The sequence below is a fragment of the Leptonychotes weddellii genome, chromosome 11 (genome assembly GCF_054177405.1).
Source record: "Leptonychotes weddellii isolate Sample4059 chromosome 11, ASM5417740v2, whole genome shotgun sequence".
NCBI lineage: Eukaryota > Metazoa > Chordata > Mammalia > Carnivora > Phocidae > Leptonychotes > Leptonychotes weddellii.
The window spans coordinates 6,707,705-6,729,147 of NC_138379.1; the positions used below are offsets into that span (position 1 = coordinate 6,707,705).

The window sequence follows — 21,443 nt, forward strand, 5'->3', positions numbered from 1 at the left end:
TTGACAGAGAGACAGACAGAGAGAGCACGAACACAAGCAGTGGAGTGGGAGAGGGAGAAGCAGGCTTCCTGCCAAGCAGGGAGCCTAATGCGGGGCTCGATCCCAGGACCCTGGGATCATGACCTGAGCCTCAGGCAGACGACGCCTAATGACTGAGCCACCCAGGTGCCCCCTGTTCAGAGTTTTACATTGAGGTTTTACACAGGCATGGTTGATGAAATCACTGGCCATGTGATTGAATGCCATCTCCAGCCCCCTTCCCCTCCCCAGAGGTGGGGCTGAAAGTTGGGTGGTTTTTCTGATCAGCCAGCATCCTGAAGCTATCCCAGGGCTCTCAGAGATGGCAATGAGTCACCTGTTAGCTTCAAGTCTGGTATGGTCCAAAGGGGCCTGTTATGAATAAGGAAGGACAGTCTTTTTTTTTTTTTAATGTTTTATTTATTTGACAGAGAGAAAGAGAGAGCACAAGTAGGCAGAGTGGCAGGCAGAGGGAGAAGCAGACTCCCCGCTGAGCGGGGAGCCCGACGCGGGGCTCGATCCCAGGACCCTGGGATCATGACCTGAGCCCAAGGCAGACACTTAACGACTGAGACACCCAGGCGCCCCGGGGAGCATCATTATAATGCTGGCTTAGTCAGTAGAGCATGCGACTCTTGACCTTGGGGTTGTAGGTTTGAGCCCCATGAGGGTTGTAGAGATTACTTAAAAAAATAATCTTAAAAAAAATAGTACATTTTCGGGGCGCCTGGGTGGCTCAGTTGGTTAAGCAACTGCCTTTGGCTGGGGTCATGATCCCAGAGTCCTGGGATTGAGTTCCACATCGGGCTCCCCCTTCTCTGTGGGGAGCCTGCTTCTCCCTCTGCCTCTGCCTGCCACTCCCCCTGCTTGTGCTCACTCACTCTGCGTCAAATAAATAAAATCTTAAAAAAAGGGCGACTGGGTGGCTCAGTTGGTTAAGCGACTGCCTTCGGCTCAGGTCATGATCCTGGAGTCCCGGGATCGAGTCCCGCATCGGGCTCCCTGCTCGGCGGGGAGTCTGCTTCTCCCTCTGCCCCTCCCCCCTCTCATGTACTCGCTCTCTCTCAAATAAATAAATAAAAAATCTTTAAAAAAAAAAAAATCAAATTCCTTATTTAAAAAAAAAATCTTAAAAAAAATAGTACATTTTCATTTGTGCATTTGTTTTTCTCCTTTATTAGACTGTGATTTTCTGGAAGGCAGGAACTGTGTTTTATTTACTCTGGTATCCACCAACCTGTCTTGCACTCAACAGCTGCTCACACATTTAATGACTCTTTTCTCTCTTCCTCCAGAGAATTTGTATTTACTGAATAAATTAACTTTCCCTCATTTTCAAACAGATGATTTAAACAGCTTGTATTTTGGGGCGCCTGGGTGGCTCAGTCGTTAAGCGTCTGCCTTCAGCTCAGGTCACGATCCCAGGGTCCTGGGATCGAGCCCCGCATTGGGCTCCTGCTCCGCGGGAGGCCTGCTTCTCCCTCTCCCACTCCCCCTGCTTGTGTTCCCTCTCTCGCTGTGTCTCTCTCTGTCAAATAAATAAAATCTTTAGAAAAAAATAAACAGCTTATATTTTTCCTTTCTTGTCCATATTAGCTTTTTTCATTATACAAATAATACTTTCTCAGTATAAGAAAATTAAAGTAGAATATAGAACATACAGAAATACAAGAAAAAAAGTAAAAAATTAGCTGAGATCCCACCACCATTAGAAATTTGGTGATTTTTCTGGGGCACCGGGGTGGTGCAGTCGGTTAAGCATCCGACTCTTGATTTCGGCTCAGGTCATGATCCCAGGGTCCTGGGATCGCTATGTCGGGCTCCATACTATGCGGAGAGTCTGCTTCAGGATTCTATCTCTCCCTCTGCTCCTCCCCCTGCTCACTCTTTTTTTTTTTTTTTTAAGATTTTTTTTATTTATTTGAGAGAGAGAATGAGAGAGAGAGCATGAGAGGGGGGAGGATCAGAGGGAGAAGCAGACTCCCTGCTGAGCAGGGAGCCCAATGTGGGACTCGATCCCAGGACTCCAGAATCATGACCTGAGCCGAAGGCAGTCGCTTAACCAACTGAGCCACCCAGGCTCCTGCCCCTGCTCACTCTTTCTCAAATAAATAAATCTTAAAAAAAAAAAAAGAAATTTGGTGTTTTCTTATAATGCATTTCTTTATGTTTATAGTTACATGTTAAAAAAATGGGATTGTCATAAATTTTTTTTTAAAGATTTTTATTTATTTATTTGACAGAGAGACACAGTGAAAGAAGGAACAGAAGCAGGGGGAGTGGGAGAGGGAGAAGCAGGCTTCCTGCGGAGCACGGAGCCCGATGTGGGGCTCGACCCCCGGACCCTGGGATCATGACCTGAGCCGAAGGCAGACGCCCAACAACTGAGCCACCCAGGCGCCCCGGATTGTCATAAATGTTTAAAAAGAATGAAGCACATTTTATTTTTTTGAAATGTTTTTTCCAATTTTTAATTTAAATTCTAGTTAGTTAACATATACTGTATTAGTTAGATTTTTATTTATTTATTTGTTTATTGAGAATGAAAAACTTGTAAAGCAGGGGGAGGAGCAGAGGGAGAGAGGATCCTCAAGCAGACTCCCTGCTGAGAGCAGAGCCCAGTGGGGGGAGGGGGGGAGGTGTGATCGCATGATCCTGAGATCATGACCTGAGCTGAAATCAAGAATTGGACACTTAACCCACTGAGCCACACAGGTGCACCAAGATTTTGTAAACTTTTTTTTAAAAGTAAGTCTTTTTTTTTTAAAGATTTTATTTATTTGACAGCGAGAGAGGGAACACAAGCAGGGGGAGTAGGAGAGGGAGAAGCAGGCTTCCCGCTGAGCAGGGAGCCTGATGTGGGACTCCATCCCAGGACCCTGGGACCATGACCTGAGCCGAAGGCAGACGCTTAACGACTGAGCCACCCAGGTGTCACATGAAGCATATTTTAAAAATACGTTGAGTTCTTGAAATGTATGGAACAATTTCCAGGTAACCTGTTTTCTTCTCCAATGTCTTCACTAATAACATGCTGCGTATACCCTTCTATAGCTTTCTCTATCCTCGCGTAATCAAATGCAGACAGGCACGTGCACACATATATAGGGTTTTACAAAAACAAGATAATGTAATATATCTCTGTTTTTTTTATTTAGTAATAGCACAGACGTCCCTCTAAATTAGTTGGTATGGATTAACTGATTTTCAAGTCTGCCTATTAAAATAGGTTAGGGATTCCAGTTTATTGAACCCTTCACTTATTAAAGGAAACTCACTTTGTTTCCAGATTTTCACTATTACAGACAGTGCTGCAGTAAATGCAGTAGAAAACCATGAACACATTACATTATATAATCACACGCCTTGCTTTGGGGCAGATTCCCAGGAGTGGGACTGATACATTGAAAGGGGTACAATTTTAATAGATAATAAAATGCTTTCCAAAAAAGAAATTCTCAGTAGTGTTAGCACATTGGTTGTTTGCTATTTTGATGGTTATATAAAGAGATTCCTCCTTATCATCTTAATTTGCATTTTCCTGCGGAGGGTGGGTACTGCTGTCTTTTCATGTTTTTTTGCTATTTGGATTTGCTCTTCTGAGACTTGCCTATTACAATCTTTGCTCATTTTCTATTGTTTTTGTCTTATTTTATAATTAGGTTTTATTTATTTATTTATTTGACAGAGAGAGAGACAGCGAGAGCAGGAACACAAGCAGGGGGAGCGGGAGAGGAAGAAGCAGGCTTCCCGCCGAGCAGGGAGCCCGATGCGGGGCTCGACCCCAGGACCCTGGGACCATGACCCGAGCCGAAGGCAGTCGCTTAACGACTGAGCCACCCAGGCGCCCCTATAATTATTTTTTAAGACTTCTTTGCATATTAGCTATCATGTATGGCAAGTATATCTTCCTAATGTGTTACTGTCTGTTAACTTTCATCAGTTTTAATTTCTTTGGTGATCAAGTATATCTTTCATTGGTCTGAGTTTTCGTTTCCCTAAAAGTCTCTACCTTTAGATGACCGTGACACTCGCCTATATTGTATTCTAGGTCTGTTTTATTGTTTAATTTAGGACCCTACACCATCTGTTAGCTAAATTTTTTCTTTACTGAATCTACTTACTTATGGGGAATCTATTTCCAGTCTCCATTCTGTAGCACTAATCTGTCTTTCCTACAACAAAATCACTTTCATTATCCTGTCTTGTGTGCTGTTCCTATTGTCTGAAAAGCAAGTTCCTCTTCAACCTCGTTTACAAGTTTCCCCACTATTTTCAAAATTATATTTTAAGATGATGTAATCAACCCCCAACCCAGTTGAAATTCCAATGGAAATGCAATGTACTTGTAAATTAATTTTGGAATTGACTTTATATTGTTTTCCGCCTAAAATTAGGTGTTCTTCCATAGGCCCAAATATTGCTTTGATCCTTCAAAAAGACTATTTTATAACTTTTTTTTTTTTAAGAAAAACAGGAAGTCCCTTTTTACCTGCGGCGAGTCAACGGATCCGGCTTACGGGCGCGCGCCGGCCCCTCCCTCGTCCCTCGGTGCCGGGTTACCATGGGAATCGAGAATTTACGTCACTTAGGGCTTCCGCGACGGACCCCGGGGTCGAGGTAGCTTTGCCTCGTCTACGCATGCGCGCTCCTGCTCCACTCCTCCCCCGGCGGTAAATCTCGTTCAACCGGGGTACAGCCGCGACCTCTCGCTTAATCCCAGCGAAACTGCTCCCCGTGGGAGGGGAGTAGAAAAAAGAATCGAACAAGCGACAGCCAATCCCATGACACTACGACGCAACAGAGAATGATTGACTCAACCAACTTCAACCAATGAGAAAGCCCTTTGCCCCTACGTCACAGAGTTTGCCCCACCCTATCCCCTCCTTTCTGGACTCCGAGCTCAGTTCGCGCAGTAACAAATGAAGTGCGCGCTGCGACACCTCCCAGCTCGCTAGGCTCGGCCGCCATTTCTTCGCCTGGCCTAACGGTCCGGCCAATCCCAGCGTGCATCGAGGAGGGCTAAGGCTCCACCAATTGGAGGCCGCCGATTCCAACCCCCTTGCCTCGGCTCGGCCCAATCCAGGCCTCGGACCCGTCGCCCCCGGCCCGCCCCCGCGGCGCCCTCTCTCCTCCCTCTTTGTGCGTCTCGCGCCGCCGCCGCCCGCCGCGTGAGAGGACGCGCTCCGGGGCAGCGCAGTCGGGTCCCCTCCCCCCGGAAGATTCGCGAAGAAGAAGCCGCCACCGCCGCCTAAAAGGAGCCGCCGGTGCCGGTCCCCGGGGGCGCCATGGCGACCGGAGCGAACGCCACGCCGCTGGGTAAGCTGGGCCCCCCCGGCCTCCCCCCCCTTTCCGGGCCCAAAGGGGGCTTCGAGCCGGGGCCACCGCCTGCTCCCGGGCCTGGGGCGGGGCTGCTGGTGCCCGGGCCGCCGCCGCCCCCGCCCGTGGGCTCGGTGGGGGCCCTGACCGCGGCCTTCCCCTTCGCGGCGCTGCCGCCGCCGCCACCGCCGCCGCCCCCGCCTCCCCAGCAGCCACCGCCGCCGCCGCCCTCCCCGGGCTCCTCGTACCCGCCGCCGCAGCCTCCCCCTCCGCCGCCGCCGCTCTACCAGCGCGTGTCGCCGCCGCAGCCGCCGCCACCCCAGCCGCCCCGTCAGGACCAGCAGCCGGGCCCGGCCGGCGGCGGAGGAGGTGAGTCGGGCCGAGAGAGCGCGAGAGGCGTCGCGCGGACGGGCCCGGCCGCCTGAGGGGCGCGCGGCGGCGGCGACGGCGGCTGCACGCGGCAGGGGCGCGCGCGCGCACGGGGAGGCCCCGGGCGGAGGCGCCACGGGGCGCGCGGCCCGGTTCTCGGGCCCCGAGTGCGCACGCGTGCTGGAAGGGGTGGGGGGTGGAGAGCGGAGGGTTGCTGTGCGCAGGCGCAGTGTGGCGGCCGGGCTTTGTGGCCCGACTATAATCTGGTGGGGGGGGGGTCTGTGTTGTATTCTAGACTCTGGTATCGGAGAGCGGTGTCGAGTAGGTTGATTTGGTGGATGGAGTGGTGGGTGTGCATGTCAGGAGGGCGTGAAATGGTCAACTGGTAATGTGGAGCACCTCCTTCCTTGGTTCTAGAGAAGTCCAAAAGGCAGAAAAGTAGCAAGAGTAGCTTTTATTTCTATAGTAGGGCAAGGTTTTCACTACAGTGAAAGAAAGAGGTCGAAAATCCTTAGCGTGTGATTGGGTCTGATGCACTTTTCGGGGAGGGAGTTTTTTCCTAATTTCCATTTATCTTGGAGAAGTCAGATATGCCTCCCCTTAGTTGTTGGGGTTTCCCCCTGGGAAGTAGAACTGACTTGTGTGTACCAATGTGTATGGAGTTTATGCCTCTGTATCAGAGGAGGAGGATTTGGCTGCTGTTGTATAGCTTTTTTTTTTTTTTTTTTGTCGGACTTTGATACGTCCTCTAGGAGTTCAGATGTTAAGTGTCTAGTTAGCTGGGAAAATGGAGTCCTTATCTTGGCTAAATTTCTGAAGGAAAAAAGTGATCTTGTTGAAGAACTGGGCCTTTTCACTTAGTAAATCATAGGTTTGGTTGTGTTCGGCCCACTTAGAAAGGTGATTGGTGGGGAGTGGAGGTGAGAAGAATCAGCAGTTTCCCCGATCTTGCTTTACCAAGGTATGATTATTCAGTATACCTTGTCTCCCCTGGGGCTTTTAAAACATTCATGGTGGTTGTTGCATATCTGAAAGATGTGTTTGCTTGTTTACATACTTCACAGTTTTTCTGGATACGTATTATAAATGTGAAATGTTACTTTTTCGGATCCAGAGCTAGGTACTCTTGTGGTGGCCATGTGTCTCTGAATTCTCGGGTTTGTGTTCATTTTTTTGCTATATATATTTTAGGTCAAGTTCTCAGTTTCCCAGTTTGTCGCGGTTGTGTCTAATATCATAAGTATCCTGAACTGCCTGTTGGTAATTAGTTTGCTGGTTTATATTTGCATTTGATGGACTTTATCTGCCTTCAGACTTTCCAAGTAAGAAGCGGAAGAGGAGCCGCTGGAACCAAGATACAATGGAACAGAAGACGGTGATTCCGGGAATGCCTACAGTCATCCCCCCTGGACTTACTCGGGAACAAGAAAGAGCTTATATAGGTAAATACACGTTCTGCATCCAAATACGTTGTCAGATTGATATGATTTATTCTGAGCAACATTTCATGTGTCATAAGTTTGAGACCTTAAAGTCTTGTTCTTTTGAGATGAGGTATGGTCAGGTGTACTTTCATGACTTTGACATAACCCATCAGTTTTTACTCTGTAAGTCCTGCATTTGAAGCTCCTTGTTTTGGTCTGTTCGTAACAGCAGTGTTCTCCATGAGTGCCAGGAAGGTAGAGGGACCCACTTAGGAGTGAGGGTAGTCCCCAGTCCAGCACCCCACCCCACCCTTTTCAGCTGCTGTTCATTGCCAGTTGGTGAGGTGAGTGTCTTCTGCCTCTCTGGACACGGCCCCAGTGGAGAACACTGCAGGTATTATAAACTAAGTACCTTTTTCACAGCATGGCCTTTCACCATTTCATATTCCTCCCTCCCCTTCAAATGTCTTTTATTTTTATAGGTACTTTCTGAAAAGAAAAACTCAGTTTAATCAAAGAGTGGTCCTGAAAGTGTTGAACAGTGCACCCCTTTTTACCATTTTGTTGAATTTAACCTTTCCTTCAGCATCTTTTCTGGTTTGGTCTTTGGAGAGCTGTCTTAAAACGAGGGCTCTTTTACTATTTACTATCAAAGAACTCTGCTGGGAAAGGGGTACTACTTGGATATGGAATGAGGTGGTAGGATAAAAGATCTTATCTGTTGGGAAATTTCAAGAATTAACAATAATTGTCCACAGTGTAAATGAAGTTAACCTCAAAATTACCTTTTTTTAAATATAAGGTTTTTAATGCGAGTTTTACCTTTATTCATGTATCTGCAGCTGTCTCCAAAAAGTTCACTTGATGAACATTTCCTACTAACCAAATAAACATCCCCTTTGGAGTAAATTGGGGCAAAGGCCGTCTAGGCCTATGAGGCTGTATCCTTCACAGATCAAAAGCTTCAGGGCTGGCATGTGTTATTCTTGAGGATCATTATATCTTATGTTTTTTAACTGCTGAGAGTTTTGAGGTGTTGGAATTGTTACCTTGTTTTCACGGTACTAATATTTCTTCTTTCCCCACTGTTCCAATTTACTTCCACCCACCCGCTTGTCTCATTAGATTGGCCTGGGTCTTTACAACCTTGTGGAAATGTCCTTAGTGGAATGACATTCCAAGGACACAAGCAGACTTAGAAAGGGGGGGAAAACAGACTTATTCTCTACATCTCCAGTTCTCTTCCTGTGCAGGGAGTTAATGCACTGAGCCCTGAGGGTATTTATAGCTCTAATCAAAAGTGGATAGAGCCAAAGCAGAGGCCAGTGTAGATCTCAGCTCCAAGAAAGATCACAGACTTTTGATTTAAGTGCCAGTTTTCCTCAGGTCAGACCCCACACCCCTACAGTTCAGTTAGGAGGGCTGCCTGCCTCCATGAAGCTGACTTTCACCTTGAGTTCTTGAGCTAAATACTTGACTGTCAAGTCAGAAATTTTCTGGCGTAGAAGAGCTTAGGGATCTATGTATCTTAATTCATCTTCTGTCTCTCAGGGTACACACTGCTTTGTACAATGCCCCCAATATCTTCTCTTGATATGAATGTGGGTTTTCAGTTCTTTGGAGTTGGAATGGGTATGTGGTATAGCCCTGTGGGGTGTATTTAAAAGTAGGAGGGTATCTTGGGTTAGACATGCATTAATCCTGTTTTGGAGCCAGCTCGACTTTAACCCAACCCACTAAGACTTGCCCTTATTAGAGATGCCTGCTCACAACTTTCAGATGCTGCAAAGGTAAGAAACAGGTGGTTCTTCAGCACGCTGAAGACTGTGATCTGGCTCTACAGTTGCCATTATCTTGAGAAGTCACCCGGGTAACATTTCCCTGGAGTCATTGAACTTCTGTGAAACCTTCCTCTCTTTTTTATGTACAGCCTCATTTTGTCAAGGTCTGAGGGCCACACATTCTCCTTGACCCACACTTTCTATTTTCTACATCCCCTACTTTTACTCCCCTCCTGAGGAGCAAGTCTGAGAACAGACTTCTTAACGTCTCACGGTTACTGGTTTATTAAGGTATATGGATTGTTACCTAAGACTCGAATAAAAGCAACAGGTATTGGGAGATCCTTATTAGTACGGATCTGGTTGTACAGAAAGAGTATGTACAATAGGCTTTTTATGAGGTGTTGAATTGGTTATTAAATGTCTAACATGTTCAAGGAATTTTGAACCTGGTATCAGTGAAAATGATCTTTGCTCAACTGGTATTTTTCCTTGTCCCATGTTAATTGGATTTCATTTTGGGCTATGCTTAATATTTAATGAAGAAAAATAAACTCTCAAGAGTCTTGCCCTCGAAGTAATTTGTTTGGGAACAGGGTATTGGTGATAACATAACATGGTTTGTTCTGGGTGCCAATTGTATAGCAAGCCTTGGAGGGGAGGGAGAGGTGAAACACCTAATAATTGCTTTGATGTTAGCCTTAGTGAACAGTGTATACTGCTAACCCCTCTTCCAACAAACTGTTTGCTTCCTTAAGTGTTAACCATTTTGAAGTGAAAAATATCTATAGATGTAAATGGACTCCTGCCGATAGGTGGTTGGGGGTTTTTGCCTCAATGTGTTCACTGATCAGTCGTCCCTTTCAAAGTCTCCGAGTTCTTCATGCTTGTTGTTGAGATTTGAGATGTTTTTTGGTAACATTGTCTTTTTTCCATCCTTTTTTTTTCTTTCCTAACCTGGTTTCTTCCAGTGCAACTGCAGATAGAAGACCTGACTCGTAAACTGCGCACAGGAGACCTGGGCATCCCCCCTAACCCTGAGGACAGGTTGGGAAACAGTTTTAACCAGCTGACAGTAACGCTTTTACCTTTTTCTCAATACGTTTTACTGGTGGCAACATATTGTGTCAGTTCAATGAAATCCTAGTAAGACGACTGTGATAATACTTTAACCATTCTGGGGCCTAGAGTTTAATTAGCAATCTATATGGTCAGTCGTCAGTTAGAAAATTGGAATGAAATTTAATTACTAGCAGAATAAAAAGTTACAGGAAAATGGACATCTGGTTTCCAATTGGTAAGCACCTAGATTTTAACCTGATTTACCCACCCGTAGGGATAGTGAGGTGGCCCGTTAACCAGCCTTTTCAGTAACTGCTTTGGTTGAAAGCCGAGGGTGTAGAGCTTTTCTCACAGGTACATGGTGCAGGGATTAAGAATATTTTTGAGCATCACTGAATTTGAGCAGACCAGAAGCTCAGTCTGGTTAGCTCATTGCTGCAGTCTTCCTGCTCATGGTTTTGAGATGGTTTTAAAATAGATGAGATTTCTAACCAGCTTCCTTCACTGTCAGTGAATTTTCCGCCTTGGCCATTGCCTGGGGGTATTGGGAGGGTCCAGAATATTCTCGCCTGTTTTGGGAAGGCTAGCAACCAACCCTGAATCACCTTTATTTTTTAAGAGTGTGGTCTTCAAACATCTGTAGTCACGTTCTTCCAGTTTACAATTTCTCTCACCTTTGAAAAGTAAAAAGTCTGAGGGAAATTAACTTTTTAACCAGGAATTTTATTGGCTGGTTGAACTTCGAACAGCTAAATTTGGTCCATTTAATAGAAGGGCAATATGCCTCCCTCTCTGTGAAATTGCTCTTAGTGCATGCGGCATAGTTGAAAACACTTCACTTCAAAAAGTAGTGTTTTTAGCTTTTATTACCCGATTAATGGCTTGTTAAATCAGGAAGATGATGTGATTTTAGAAGCCACTCACTTATGCATCTTTCTGCTGCCCTTTGCCAGGGAACAAATTAACTTAATCTCACCATTTGGGCTCTTTAATTTTACTTAATGAAATTTATTATTTTTTTACCTGTAGATTTTGGTTGGAGGGTTGTGTTGTGTTTTATATATATATATATATATATTTTTTTTTTTTTTTTTTTAAAGATTTGCATTGTAGGTTGTAGACCACAACTGTTGAGTGCTTTTTTGGCCTTTTTCCCTTTAATAATACGTCTAACAGGTTACCAGGCAATTCCTCAAAAGGTTGAATTTTTAACAAACCTTTGCTTCCTGGAGAAATGGGATTAGAGTTTAGTTGATCTATATGATGCCTCTTTGAAGTGAAGAAATTGGGCCAATATAACCTCTAGAATATTAGCTTTTGCCTTTTCACATCCACAATTTGGGAAGAGATTAAACTGTTGTGAGGCTTTTAAATGACCAATTTGGTACTGGTAAACCTTGTTCTGTTGATTAGCCAGAAATGCCTAATTCTAGACAGCTACGGGGTGGGAATTAGAAACATCAAGCACATTAGAAATAAAACCAGAGCAGTTTTTTTCTCCCTTGTATTCAGTTTGAAAGAGGGCCTAATGCCTGACTGGTTCTGCTTTTGAGCCCAGGTTGGAGGGAACTGCATGAGTTTCTTACCTTACTGAGGTTATTTCCTAAGAAGGTGTATTCTCAATATTAAGCCACTATGCTATTTTGATGTTGCTTAAGTTGCACAGTTAAAAATGTTTTAAAAATCTCTTGTAGACTTAAATGTATAAGATGATAGTCTAATGAGCTGGGGTATATTTGCTTTTGTTCATTATTATTGGATTGTGTTAACAGTTTATATAAATGTTAGAAACGGAGGTGTCATTTAGCCGTCATTAGCCATGAACAAACCTGACCTTTTATTCCATCGTGTGTGTAACGTGGTATGACATGGTTCCCTTTAGGCTGAAGACAGTGGGAGCAGCCGAGTTCAGTCCTTGCTCTCCAACTAGGCAAGGTTCTCTCAACTAAACCAAGGGTATAGGAGTCTTGACTACTTTCAGGATGTTTTTTTAATAACCTGATCCACATGGTCTCTTCCCTTCTTGCAGCTGCTACTAAATTTTCATTCAGAATATCAAGCTATGGTCCTTTTTGTAATCTCAACTCAGAATTCTAGGAGTGTAACTTCTCTTTTTTATTACCGCAAAATCCAGCTGTGGTAAACTGACCATTTTATCATTACTATTTTTTACTTGTAGCAACAGCATTTTACTCCTTAAAAAAATGAGAGAGAGAAAATCTGCTTTCTGGACTTGTAAACTCTGGTGGAGAATCCTAGGTTTTCCCCTTGCCGTTTGCAGGTCCAGACCCTAGACAAGTACTTGACCAAATCTGCATTTGCAGCCTCTAGCAGAAGCTGCTTTAGCACGTTAACGTTTTTCTCTACCCAGACTCCCCAACCTCGAACAGCCAGAAAACAGGTTGACTCCTGGGCCTTGGACACAGCCAGCCAGGCCATTGAAGGAAAAGCAGAGACGAAGCCTTGAACCATCTCTCTCCATTGTGGGGCCAAGTAGCTGCAGCAGCCTTGAGTCCCAGTTGCACTGGGTTAAAGAGCTCATACTTCCTATGTGGCAGGGGTGCAGACACTCTTCCTGATAGGGCACGAGCTCTGCAAGAGTTCACATTTTACCTAAACTTTTGGGTTTCCGTGGTTCATAAAGTTGTAATAATGTACAATTTTTAAAAATGAAAAATCCATATTTGGCAAGAAGACTCCAGAGGATGATACTGTCCTTGCCATTTACAGTCCAAAGATTTTCCCCCAGAAGGACAGACTTTTTTCTTCTCAACATTTAGAAGCAAGACCTTTTTTTCCTTTCTCACACACACCCCAGTCCCCCTAATGCTAAGCCAGCTTTCATCTCCCCATTCCACACGATCTTGAGTAGCACACGTTACGGTCGGTTCCTCCGAAGAGTGTTGTGTTAGGGTCTGAGAGGCAGAGGGGCTGGGGAAGACTAATTTTAGCCCATGTGGGATGAGAAGAGTGAAGGCAGAGCAGTAACAGTGATCTGTTTCCCACAGGTCCCCTTCCCCTGAGCCCATCTACAATAGCGAGGGGAAGCGGCTTAACACCCGCGAGTTCCGCACCCGCAAAAAGCTTGAAGAGGAGCGGCATAACCTCATCACGGAGATGGTTGCCCTCAACCCTGATTTCAAGCCACCTGCAGATTACAAGTAAGCAGAGGGGCTAGGTTGTCCAGGCCAAGGACATGTACAGATCACGTGTGATCTGGTGGAACTATTTTGGTACTAACGTCACACCACTTGTCCTCAAATCATGTATAGTTAATACATGGTAGCAAGGTTAGTTCTAAAAGCTGTGGGTTGTGTTTTCTCTCAGAAACATGCAGAGTCTATGAGTCTTTTCTTTTTTAGACCTCCAGCAACACGGGTGAGCGATAAAGTAATGATTCCACAAGACGAGTATCCAGAAATCAACTTTGTGGGGCTGCTGATTGGGCCCAGGTGAGTAACTGCTACCCTGTGGGATACATGATTGTTAAGAAACTGTGAGCTGTATCGGTCTTAGGCCCAGCTGGGTGCCATTGATGGCTTCCCTTCCTGTTTTTGGTGGAGTTCACACTTTGCTGTGAGAAAATCTCTTCAACCCCGTTTTACTGCAGAGAACTCAAATCTTACAGATTTGGTGTGGCTGCCTTTAACTTAAAAGAGATCATGGAGCTCTTGGTGGGAAAATCCAACTCTGCACTCAGGGTTTCCTGCCGGTGTGATCCGCCCACTCTGTCCCTTCTGGCATGGGAACTTGCCTGTCAAATCTAACAATTCAACTTTTTCTGCCCCTGATAGAGGGAACACCTTGAAGAACATAGAGAAGGAGTGTAATGCCAAGATTATGATCCGGGGGAAAGGGTCTGTTAAAGAAGGGAAAGTTGGCCGCAAAGATGGCCAGATGCTCCCTGGAGAAGATGAGCCACTTCATGCCCTAGTTACCGCCAACACCATGGAGAATGTGAAGAAAGCTGTGGAACAGGTGAGGCAGCCAGAAAGGAAGCCTCTTGCTAGAAATCTAGTGGTGGCCCCAGCGCTTTATGTAATTGTGCCCCTTGCATCTCCACTAGATAAGAAACATCCTGAAGCAGGGTATTGAGACCCCTGAGGACCAGAATGATCTACGGAAGATGCAGCTTCGGGAGTTGGCTCGCTTGAATGGGACCCTTCGGGAAGATGATAACAGGTGTGTGATCGGTTTAGAGTGGAGAGAGTGTACAAACCTGAAGAACCTGTGGAAGTAGGAAGCTTGGCCGTAGCCCTTGACATGACTCTTTTTTTTTCCCCCTTCTTCCTCAACAGGATCTTAAGACCCTGGCAGAGCTCAGAGACACGCAGCATTACCAATACCACAGTGTGTACCAAGTGTGGTGGGGCTGGACACATCGCTTCCGATTGCAAATTCCAAAGGTGAGGGCCTGGGATTATGGCTTCTTTGTAGCCGTGGCGTTCAAGACATTTCTTGAGCATGTTGGTTGGTTGCTGTTAACCTTTGGGCTCTAGAGAAGCTTCCTTTCTGTGAATGTGGTCTGTAATGGTGTGATGTTAAAGCCCAGGATGATGAGAAGCAGCTTGTGCGAACACCTGTGTTTTGTGGCTCATCTTGAATTCAGGAAAACTAGAAATTTCCATCCTGAGTGTAAATGTTTCCACTGTGGCTCAGTATTAATTACCTTTTGCTGCTTAGGATCGGTTTCAGAAGCCATCTGGATTTTTGGCCAGTTTTGAACCAGCACTTGATAGCAACATTTTTCTACTTTGTTCTCCTTTGGAAAACCTGGCAGGTGCTCTAGTCCTGCATAGACCTTCCTTCCCTCAAACTGGGAATGTAGGATTTGATGAAGGTTTGCTCTTCGGAAGAGCCTGTGCTTTCCTAGCTCGTGTGGCTGGCTGGGTGCTCTCGATCTTTTCTGTTGCGGCAGAAATCCGCGTGGTCTCCCAGATGCAGAGCTGGGCGCAGAACTGAGGACTTGATGAGACTATTTTGAGGAACGGTTAGAAAGGATGATTGAATTCTTCAAAGAACTCTATGTCAGTTCTTCTACAGGATAGAACTTTCCTTGTTAATGAGTTTTTTTCCTCTTCTTTTTTACTTTCCTGTGTTTCTTATCCTGCCTTCAGGCCTGGTGACCCCCAGTCAGCTCAGGATAAAGCACGGATGGATAAGGAATATTTGTCTCTCATGGCTGAACTGGGCGAAGCGCCAGTGCCGGCATCTGTGGGCTCCACCTCGGGGCCCGCCACCACGCCCCTGGCCAGTGCACCTCGGCCTGCTGCTCCTGCCAACAACCCACCTCCACCGGTGAGTTTCAGGGGCTGCTGCTTGTGGTCTGGCCGCCCCCATTCTCTTCCTCAGAGACTGAGGGCTGTGGCCAGGTGCTTTGGGTAGAGCGCAGTGACAGACATGGCTGGCAACATTGTTCTTCCGGGTGTCAGGATGTTCGGGGATCTTTCACTTTAGGAAGATCCTGTCCTTGTGTGTTTTCTGGTCCTCTTGGCATAGCCGAAAGAACAGTGTTGCCACCAGGGGGAGCAGGCAGGGACGTTGGCGGGAAATGCTCTCACGTAGTCTCTCATGTCCACCACCCAGAGCCGCCCACCCTGGATGAATTCTGGCCCTTCAGAGAGTCGGCCCTACCATGGCATGCACGGAGGTGGTCCTGGTGGGCCTGGAGGCGGCCCCCACAGCTTCCCACACCCATTACCCAGCCTGACAGGTGGGCATGGTGGACATCCCATGCAGCACAACCCTAACGGACCCCCACCCCCTTGGATGCAGCCGCCACCACCACCGATGAACCAGGGCCCCCACCCACCTGGGCATCATGGCCCTCCTCCAATGGGTAAGTAAGTGTCAGACCAGAAACCTTGGGGCTTTGGGGTAAGCAAGGGTGACGTCAGGTTGCTGCGAACCGGAAGCAGCTCTCAAAGTGGCTGGGTATTGCATCGGGTCTCCTGCCAAGGCTGGGGCTCCAGAAGGAGCAAGACTTTATCCTGGCTTAGGAAGCGGTTTGTGTGTGGGGTAGACACAGACTTACGTCTTCAAGGCAAGGTTCCAGAACGGTTCTTAAAAGGGTAGTGGTTGCAACCTGTGTGAATCAAATAAGCTGTTGGTGGGGGCATCTTCCCTGGCCAGTTCAAATGTCCTGCTAAGTCCCTGCTCTTTCCTTCCATCAAGATCAGTACCTGGGAAGTACGCCTGTGGGCTCTGGGGTCTATCGCCTGCATCAAGGAAAAGGTAATGCGGCCTGTCATCTGCTCACTCTGGGGTATGCCCTGGGCCTGGGAGTGGGGTCTCCGTCCCGAGTCCCTCTCCTCCCCCGAGGCCTCACCCTCGCCTCCGCCTCCCTGCAGGTATGATGCCGCCGCCGCCTATGGGCATGATGCCGCCGCCGCCGCCGCCGCCCAGTGGGCAGCCCCCGCCCCCTCCCTCTGGCCCTCTTCCCCCATGGCAGCAGCAGCAGCAGCAGCCTCCGCCACCCCCTCCGCCCAGCAGCAGTATGGCTTCCAGTACCCCCTTGCCATGGCAGCAAAGTGAGTGGACTATTTTGGGCTTGTGGGGGTGGGTGGGATGGGGAGGTGGGGCTGAGAGCAGGAGAAGCTCACGGCTCACAGAGGCAGGCAGACACCCAGGCAGGAGACGCTGCTCTCTGCTGGGGGTGCAGGCAGAAAGGGCCTCATGGCCCCTGGGGGTCTTGGGGAAGAGAGCTGATGTTTGGCGTGGTTGTGTCTGGGGAGCGGTTTTGGGGGACCTGGAGGGAACCTGCCATCGTAGGTAGGGTGCCAGAAATCCAGGCTCTCACTGGCTGGGCTGTGTGAGCTGCCGGCTGCTGGCTGGCCCGAGCCTGTGTGTAAGGCCCGGGTGGGGAGGGTGCTTGCATGCTGCGCAAGGGACGTGACTGGGGCCTGAGAGACGGCAGGGATGGGACCGGGCTGTGGGGAGAGTAGCTGTGGCCTTGAGGTTGAATGTGCCGTTCGGTGGTGGCGGCGGATGGGCGGAGGGATGTCAGAGCCGGTTCTTATGTCTGGTACCTCCTCCTCAGCCCTTCCAGGGGCACTGGTGACAAAGGGCTTGCTCTGCTAAGCCCAGAGACCTCGAGGCTGACCCCAGGGTAGTCCTGCCCACCCCTCCACTCCCCATCACCAGGACAGCCCCGCCCGCCCGCCCCCCACCACCGTACCGCATGCCAAGCAAGGAGCAGGCGCCCCTCGCCCCCCCATCCCAAGGCAGCAGCCGCAGAGAGCCGCGGTGTGCCCCCGCGCGTGTGACCTTGGGCTTCTTTACCACCCCAGATACGACGACTACCACCACGAGCGCTGGCACAGGGTCCATCCCGCCATGGCAACAGCAGCAGGCGGCTGCCGCAGCTTCTCCAGGAGCCCCTCAGATGCAAGGCAACCCCACTATGGTGCCCCTGCCCCCCGGGGTCCAGCCGCCTCTGCCGCCCGGGGCCCCTCCCCCTCCGCCGCCTCCGCCGCCTGGTTCCGCCGGCATGATGTATGCCCCGCCCCCTCCTCCTCCGCCTCCCATGGACCCTTCTAACTTTGTCACCATGATGGGCATGGGGGTGGCGGGCATGCCGCCCTTCGGGATGCCTCCAGCTCCCCCACCGCCTCCACCACAGAACTAGACTCGGTTTTTTTAAGAAAATATATATTATATAGAGAGAGAATTGGTCTCGTTTAAACACACGCCGAACCTCACCATATGGAGCCAGACATTGGGATGCACGCATGTGATTTGTGTGCACGCATGTGTGTGTGTGCACGCACCGGGCTGGGCCAAGCGACTGAGGACTCGCTTGGGAACGGGCAGGTGGTAGTAGGGGCGCCAGCTTGGGCTCTCCTGGCGCCCCGTAGCATCGAGTGTCTTCTTTGTCTTCTTTCTCTCCTCACCCAACTCCCTTTGCCTCTCCCCAAACCGGGCCGCCAGGATCCCTCCCCGCGGCGGCGATGGCCCGAGCCATGAGAGTGAGGACTTTCCGCGCCCATTGGTGACCCTTCCAGGCAGACAGCCTCAGCAGCGCCCCTGGTGGACAGGATGGTTCGGCAAAGCAGCCTGAGTTATTTTTGTGGACGGAATCGGAACACGCTGGCTCCATATCGTGAAATTTTTATTAATTTTTTCTTTTTCCTTTGTTATTTCCGTATCTCTTCCTTTCTTCAGACTCCGTCCAAGGAGATGCTCTTCCCCGATCTTCTGCTGCAATTAGACTCCTTTCCTTTTTCTCCATTCCTTGTTCTTCTCTTCCCAAGGAGAGGAGGGAGCAAATGGTTTTAGGTGCAAGCTTTGGCCATTAATGTCAGGCTATTTGGAAGGGGGGGTTCCTTTTGGTTCTAAGATTTTCAAGGTTGCCATGACCACCCCAGTTTTTTTGTTTGTTTTTTGTAGTGTGACATTTTGTTTTTGTCACCTTAGTAGAGTAGTGGGTTAATTTCCAGGTTCCGGGCCAACACCCATCCTGGCACCCCTGCCAGTGGTAGGTGGGGCCACCCAAGCTACCTTGGTCTTGTCTGCCACCCTGGAGAGTCCTTTCCTTGCTCCCTGAGCACCTGAGCTGCCTCAGATTCCATTTGTTCCTCTCCTTCCTGGAAGGTTTCCTTTCAAATTTTATTTTAATCCCAAACGTCTGAATGTTTTGCAGTGTCTAGGGGTTTAAGCTCCTTGTTTTTCGTTCTACTTTTTTCTCCCTTTCCCTCTTCATGGAGTGATTATGTTGACAATAATGTATAATGCGCGTTTTCTTCACTGGTTTATCTGCAGAAATTTCTCTGGGCTTTTTTTTCGGTGTATGATTCAACACTGCGTTAAAAGGGGGATGTTGCATTGAATAAAAGAGCAGTGTGGTTTTCTGGGTCTGTTTCTTCATTTTTCTTTTCTCATCAAACCCCCTGTACTTAGCAGCAGCTCCAAAGTTACCTCACCTGCCCACATTCAGCACCTGGCCCCAGCCATCCCGTTCTCTCTGGGGAACCCCTGGGACCTTCATTAGGGAGCCTCCCGCCTGCGTCCCTGTGTGTGGCTTTGCTGGTGGAAGCTGAGTATGTGGGTGGTCCCACCATCTCCCCTTTGTTTACTGGTTCACAGCTGAGAACTGGGTTCTTCACCACCACCACCCACCCCCATCACCCCTCAATCCCCTGGTCCCTGTTGTTCTGAAGGCCTTTCCCTGGGGCTTGGACCCCGACATTTGCTGAGCTCTGGTTGCCATCTCTGCCTGGAAGCTGCCACCTGATGGAAGGCCCTGGGCCTAGGGAGGCGTCGGCACTAAAGGTCAAGCCAACTAATCCTGCCTGTGAGGCACAGAGCAGCTAAAATTAAAACCGCCAAGTGGCTTTTTCTTTCTCTGCTGGTGACTTGAAGCCTGCCAGCACTGCAGGCTTTGGGGATGGCAGGGGGCGAAAAAGTGCCCTGTCTTGTGCTTTAGAAGCACTCCTTCGCGGCGGGTCTCAGGTGGTTTTCTTCTGCCACGTCTGGGGCAGCGGGCCGTGCTGGTTGTGGCAGCCGAAAGATCCACATCCGGGCTCCACGAGGTCTGAGGTCCTTGCCCGGCTGTTGCCGTGCCGCCCCGTGCCTGCGTGCCTGCCCCTCCCCGCTGCCTTTCCTTCCTTCCTTCCTTCGGGGAGGTTAAGGGACAGCACGCCCCTGCCGCCCCCAGCATCTGCCAGTGGGGATGCCTCTCCCTTCAAGTTGGGTCTGACCACTGCTCTTTGGAGCAGAAGCGGGTTTGTGTGGGCCCCTGTCTGGGTTGGGATGTCTGTACTACTTGGCTATAGGCCGGTAGGGTTAACAGAGCCTCGGAAGCAAGGCAAGTGCAGTGGGTTTCCCTAACCAAGACCGAAACTTCACTTCACTAAAAGAATGATCTTTTCTCTGTCCTTAACTGACAGAATGGGGGCAGGGCCTGGGGCCTAGCAACCCTCTTTGACCTTGGCTTCACCTCATTGCTTCCCCCACAAGCTCCGTTTCCCTGGTGGGCTCATTGGGCGGTTAATTAGCTCTTTGAAGCTCTGGAAGAGGCAAAGTGGCGCTATGTGGGTTTTAGAAATAAAATCAATAAATGACTTAACCGCAGCCCAGCTATCTCCTCCGGCTCCCTCCCCCGGGGCCAGCTCCGTTCCTGTGCTAGCTCCCTCCCGGCTCCCTGCCGTCAGCTATTGTTAAGGTTTTGGATTGTAACAAAGTGGCTAGCTAAGGCATCGGGCTCAGGCCTTTCTCCAAGGAGCTCCAGGCCCTGAGATGGAAGAGAGAGCAGGAAGGCTTGGCCCTCAGAAGCGCAGGGGGCACCTGCCTTTGTGGCAGGGTGGACAGAGAGGAGAAATGCTTTCCCACCCGCCTTGAGACCACCTCGGCTGGAGGAAAAAACCTTAGCTCCACCAGGTCTGTTCCTGCCTGTCCTGGCAGCACCGGCTCCCTGCCCTCACCGCCCCCCCCCGCCCCCGCCCCAGCTTGGGTGGTGAAAGGAATACCAGTTGGGAAAGGTCAGCGTTAGGGCTCTGGAGAAACCCAAGATTGGTCTGAGGAAGGAGGCAGGATCTCTGGTTAGAAACCTAGTCAGACATAAACAACCTTGGGTTATTCAAGTTAGTCAAGTGCCTCCAGGGTTCCAGATTGATCTGCACCCGCAGCACGCGGGAGTGAGGGATTGGAGAGGACATGGGGACACAAGAAGTGGGTCAGTTTGAGCCTTCAAGGTCTCATCATGCTGGGCTGGGGCTTGCAAAATAAACGGAGGGGCCTCAGGGTGGAGTCACCCCTGGAAAAAGCCTGGAAACAGTTTGAGCGGGGGGCACAGACAACAAAGATGGAAGGGACGCACAAGGAAGGTAGTTGGAGAAATCAAAGTAATTTCTGGGTGCCTGGCTGGCTCGGTAGAGCGTGGGACTCTCGATCTCGGGGTTGTGAGTTCAAGCCCCACGTTGGGCACGGAGCCTACTTTAAAAAAGGAATTTCTGTTTCCTAGTAGAAACAGGCCAAGTCCCAGTTGAGCAAGTGCCTTGAGCCCCGAAGTAGGGCGAGCACAGCGCTGATGCCCACAAGAGGGGCATCAGAACCAGCTGGCTGGAAGAGCACTGGATTCATCTGGGGAGTCGGATGAGAATTTGGGAATGGTTTGGGAGCAGGTCCTTAGTGGCAGGAAAATTAACTGGTAGGCAACTAGGGGTCAGCAGAAGGGCTGTGTGGCCAGGACGCCACCACAACAGGGCTGTGAGGTGACAGCACAGATGACTTTCCCCAGGGAGCACTAAGCGCCAAGGAGCCTTCTGAGCTGGACTCAGCAGCCTCGTGGGAGCAAGTCCAGGCCCAGCAGCCCCAGATGCAAGCCAAGTCCGGAGCCCAGGTTCTTGGAGGGTGGGTGACCCCAGCAGAGGCACAGCCCTGGCGGGGAGCCTTGCGGATGGGGGCTCAGAAGAGACCAGGGAGCCACCAAGCACCCTATTGAACTAGAGCATACAAAAAGACCAAAAGGAGA

At 49.2% G+C, this 21,443-nt stretch overlaps 1 protein-coding gene across 13 annotated transcripts; it reads left to right on the top strand.

The window, feature by feature from the left end:
- Positions 1 to 4,932: 4,932 nt before the first annotated feature.
- On the top strand, positions 4,933 to 18,826 carry SF1 (splicing factor 1). 13 transcript variants are annotated; one of them, XM_081797851.1, is made up of 14 exons: positions 4,933 to 5,706; positions 7,020 to 7,148; positions 9,883 to 9,958; positions 12,982 to 13,134; positions 13,336 to 13,425; positions 13,768 to 13,951; positions 14,040 to 14,155; positions 14,272 to 14,379; positions 15,091 to 15,271; positions 15,539 to 15,812; positions 16,148 to 16,207; positions 16,324 to 16,503; positions 17,263 to 17,467; positions 17,903 to 18,826. In XM_081797851.1, exons 1-14 carry the CDS (start codon positions 5,307 to 5,309, stop codon positions 18,030 to 18,032), a joined length of 2,286 nt encoding a protein of 761 aa, XP_081653977.1. In that variant the 5' UTR covers positions 4,933 to 5,306; the 3' UTR covers positions 18,033 to 18,826. The 13 variants fall into 13 exon arrangements, with proteins under 13 accessions (XP_081653977.1, XP_081653967.1, XP_081653968.1 ...); XM_081797852.1 differs by having other exon boundaries at positions 4,936 to 5,337; XM_081797841.1 differs by lacking the exon at positions 17,263 to 17,467 and having other exon boundaries at positions 15,539 to 15,816.
- The last annotated feature ends 2,617 nt before the right edge of the window (positions 18,827 to 21,443 follow it).

Coding starts and splice junctions, on each gene's coding strand:
- SF1 (XM_081797840.1), top strand. CDS start 5,307: ATGGCGACCGGAGCGAACGCCACGCCGCTGGGTAAGCTGGGCCCCCCC. Junction 13,426..13,767: donor GGGCTGCTGATTGGGCCCAG/GTGAGTAACTGC, acceptor TGCCCCTGATAG/AGGGAACACCTTGAAGAACA. Junction 16,504..17,262: donor CCCCTTGCCATGGCAGCAAA/GTGAGTGGACTA, acceptor TTACCACCCCAG/ATACGACGACTACCACCACG.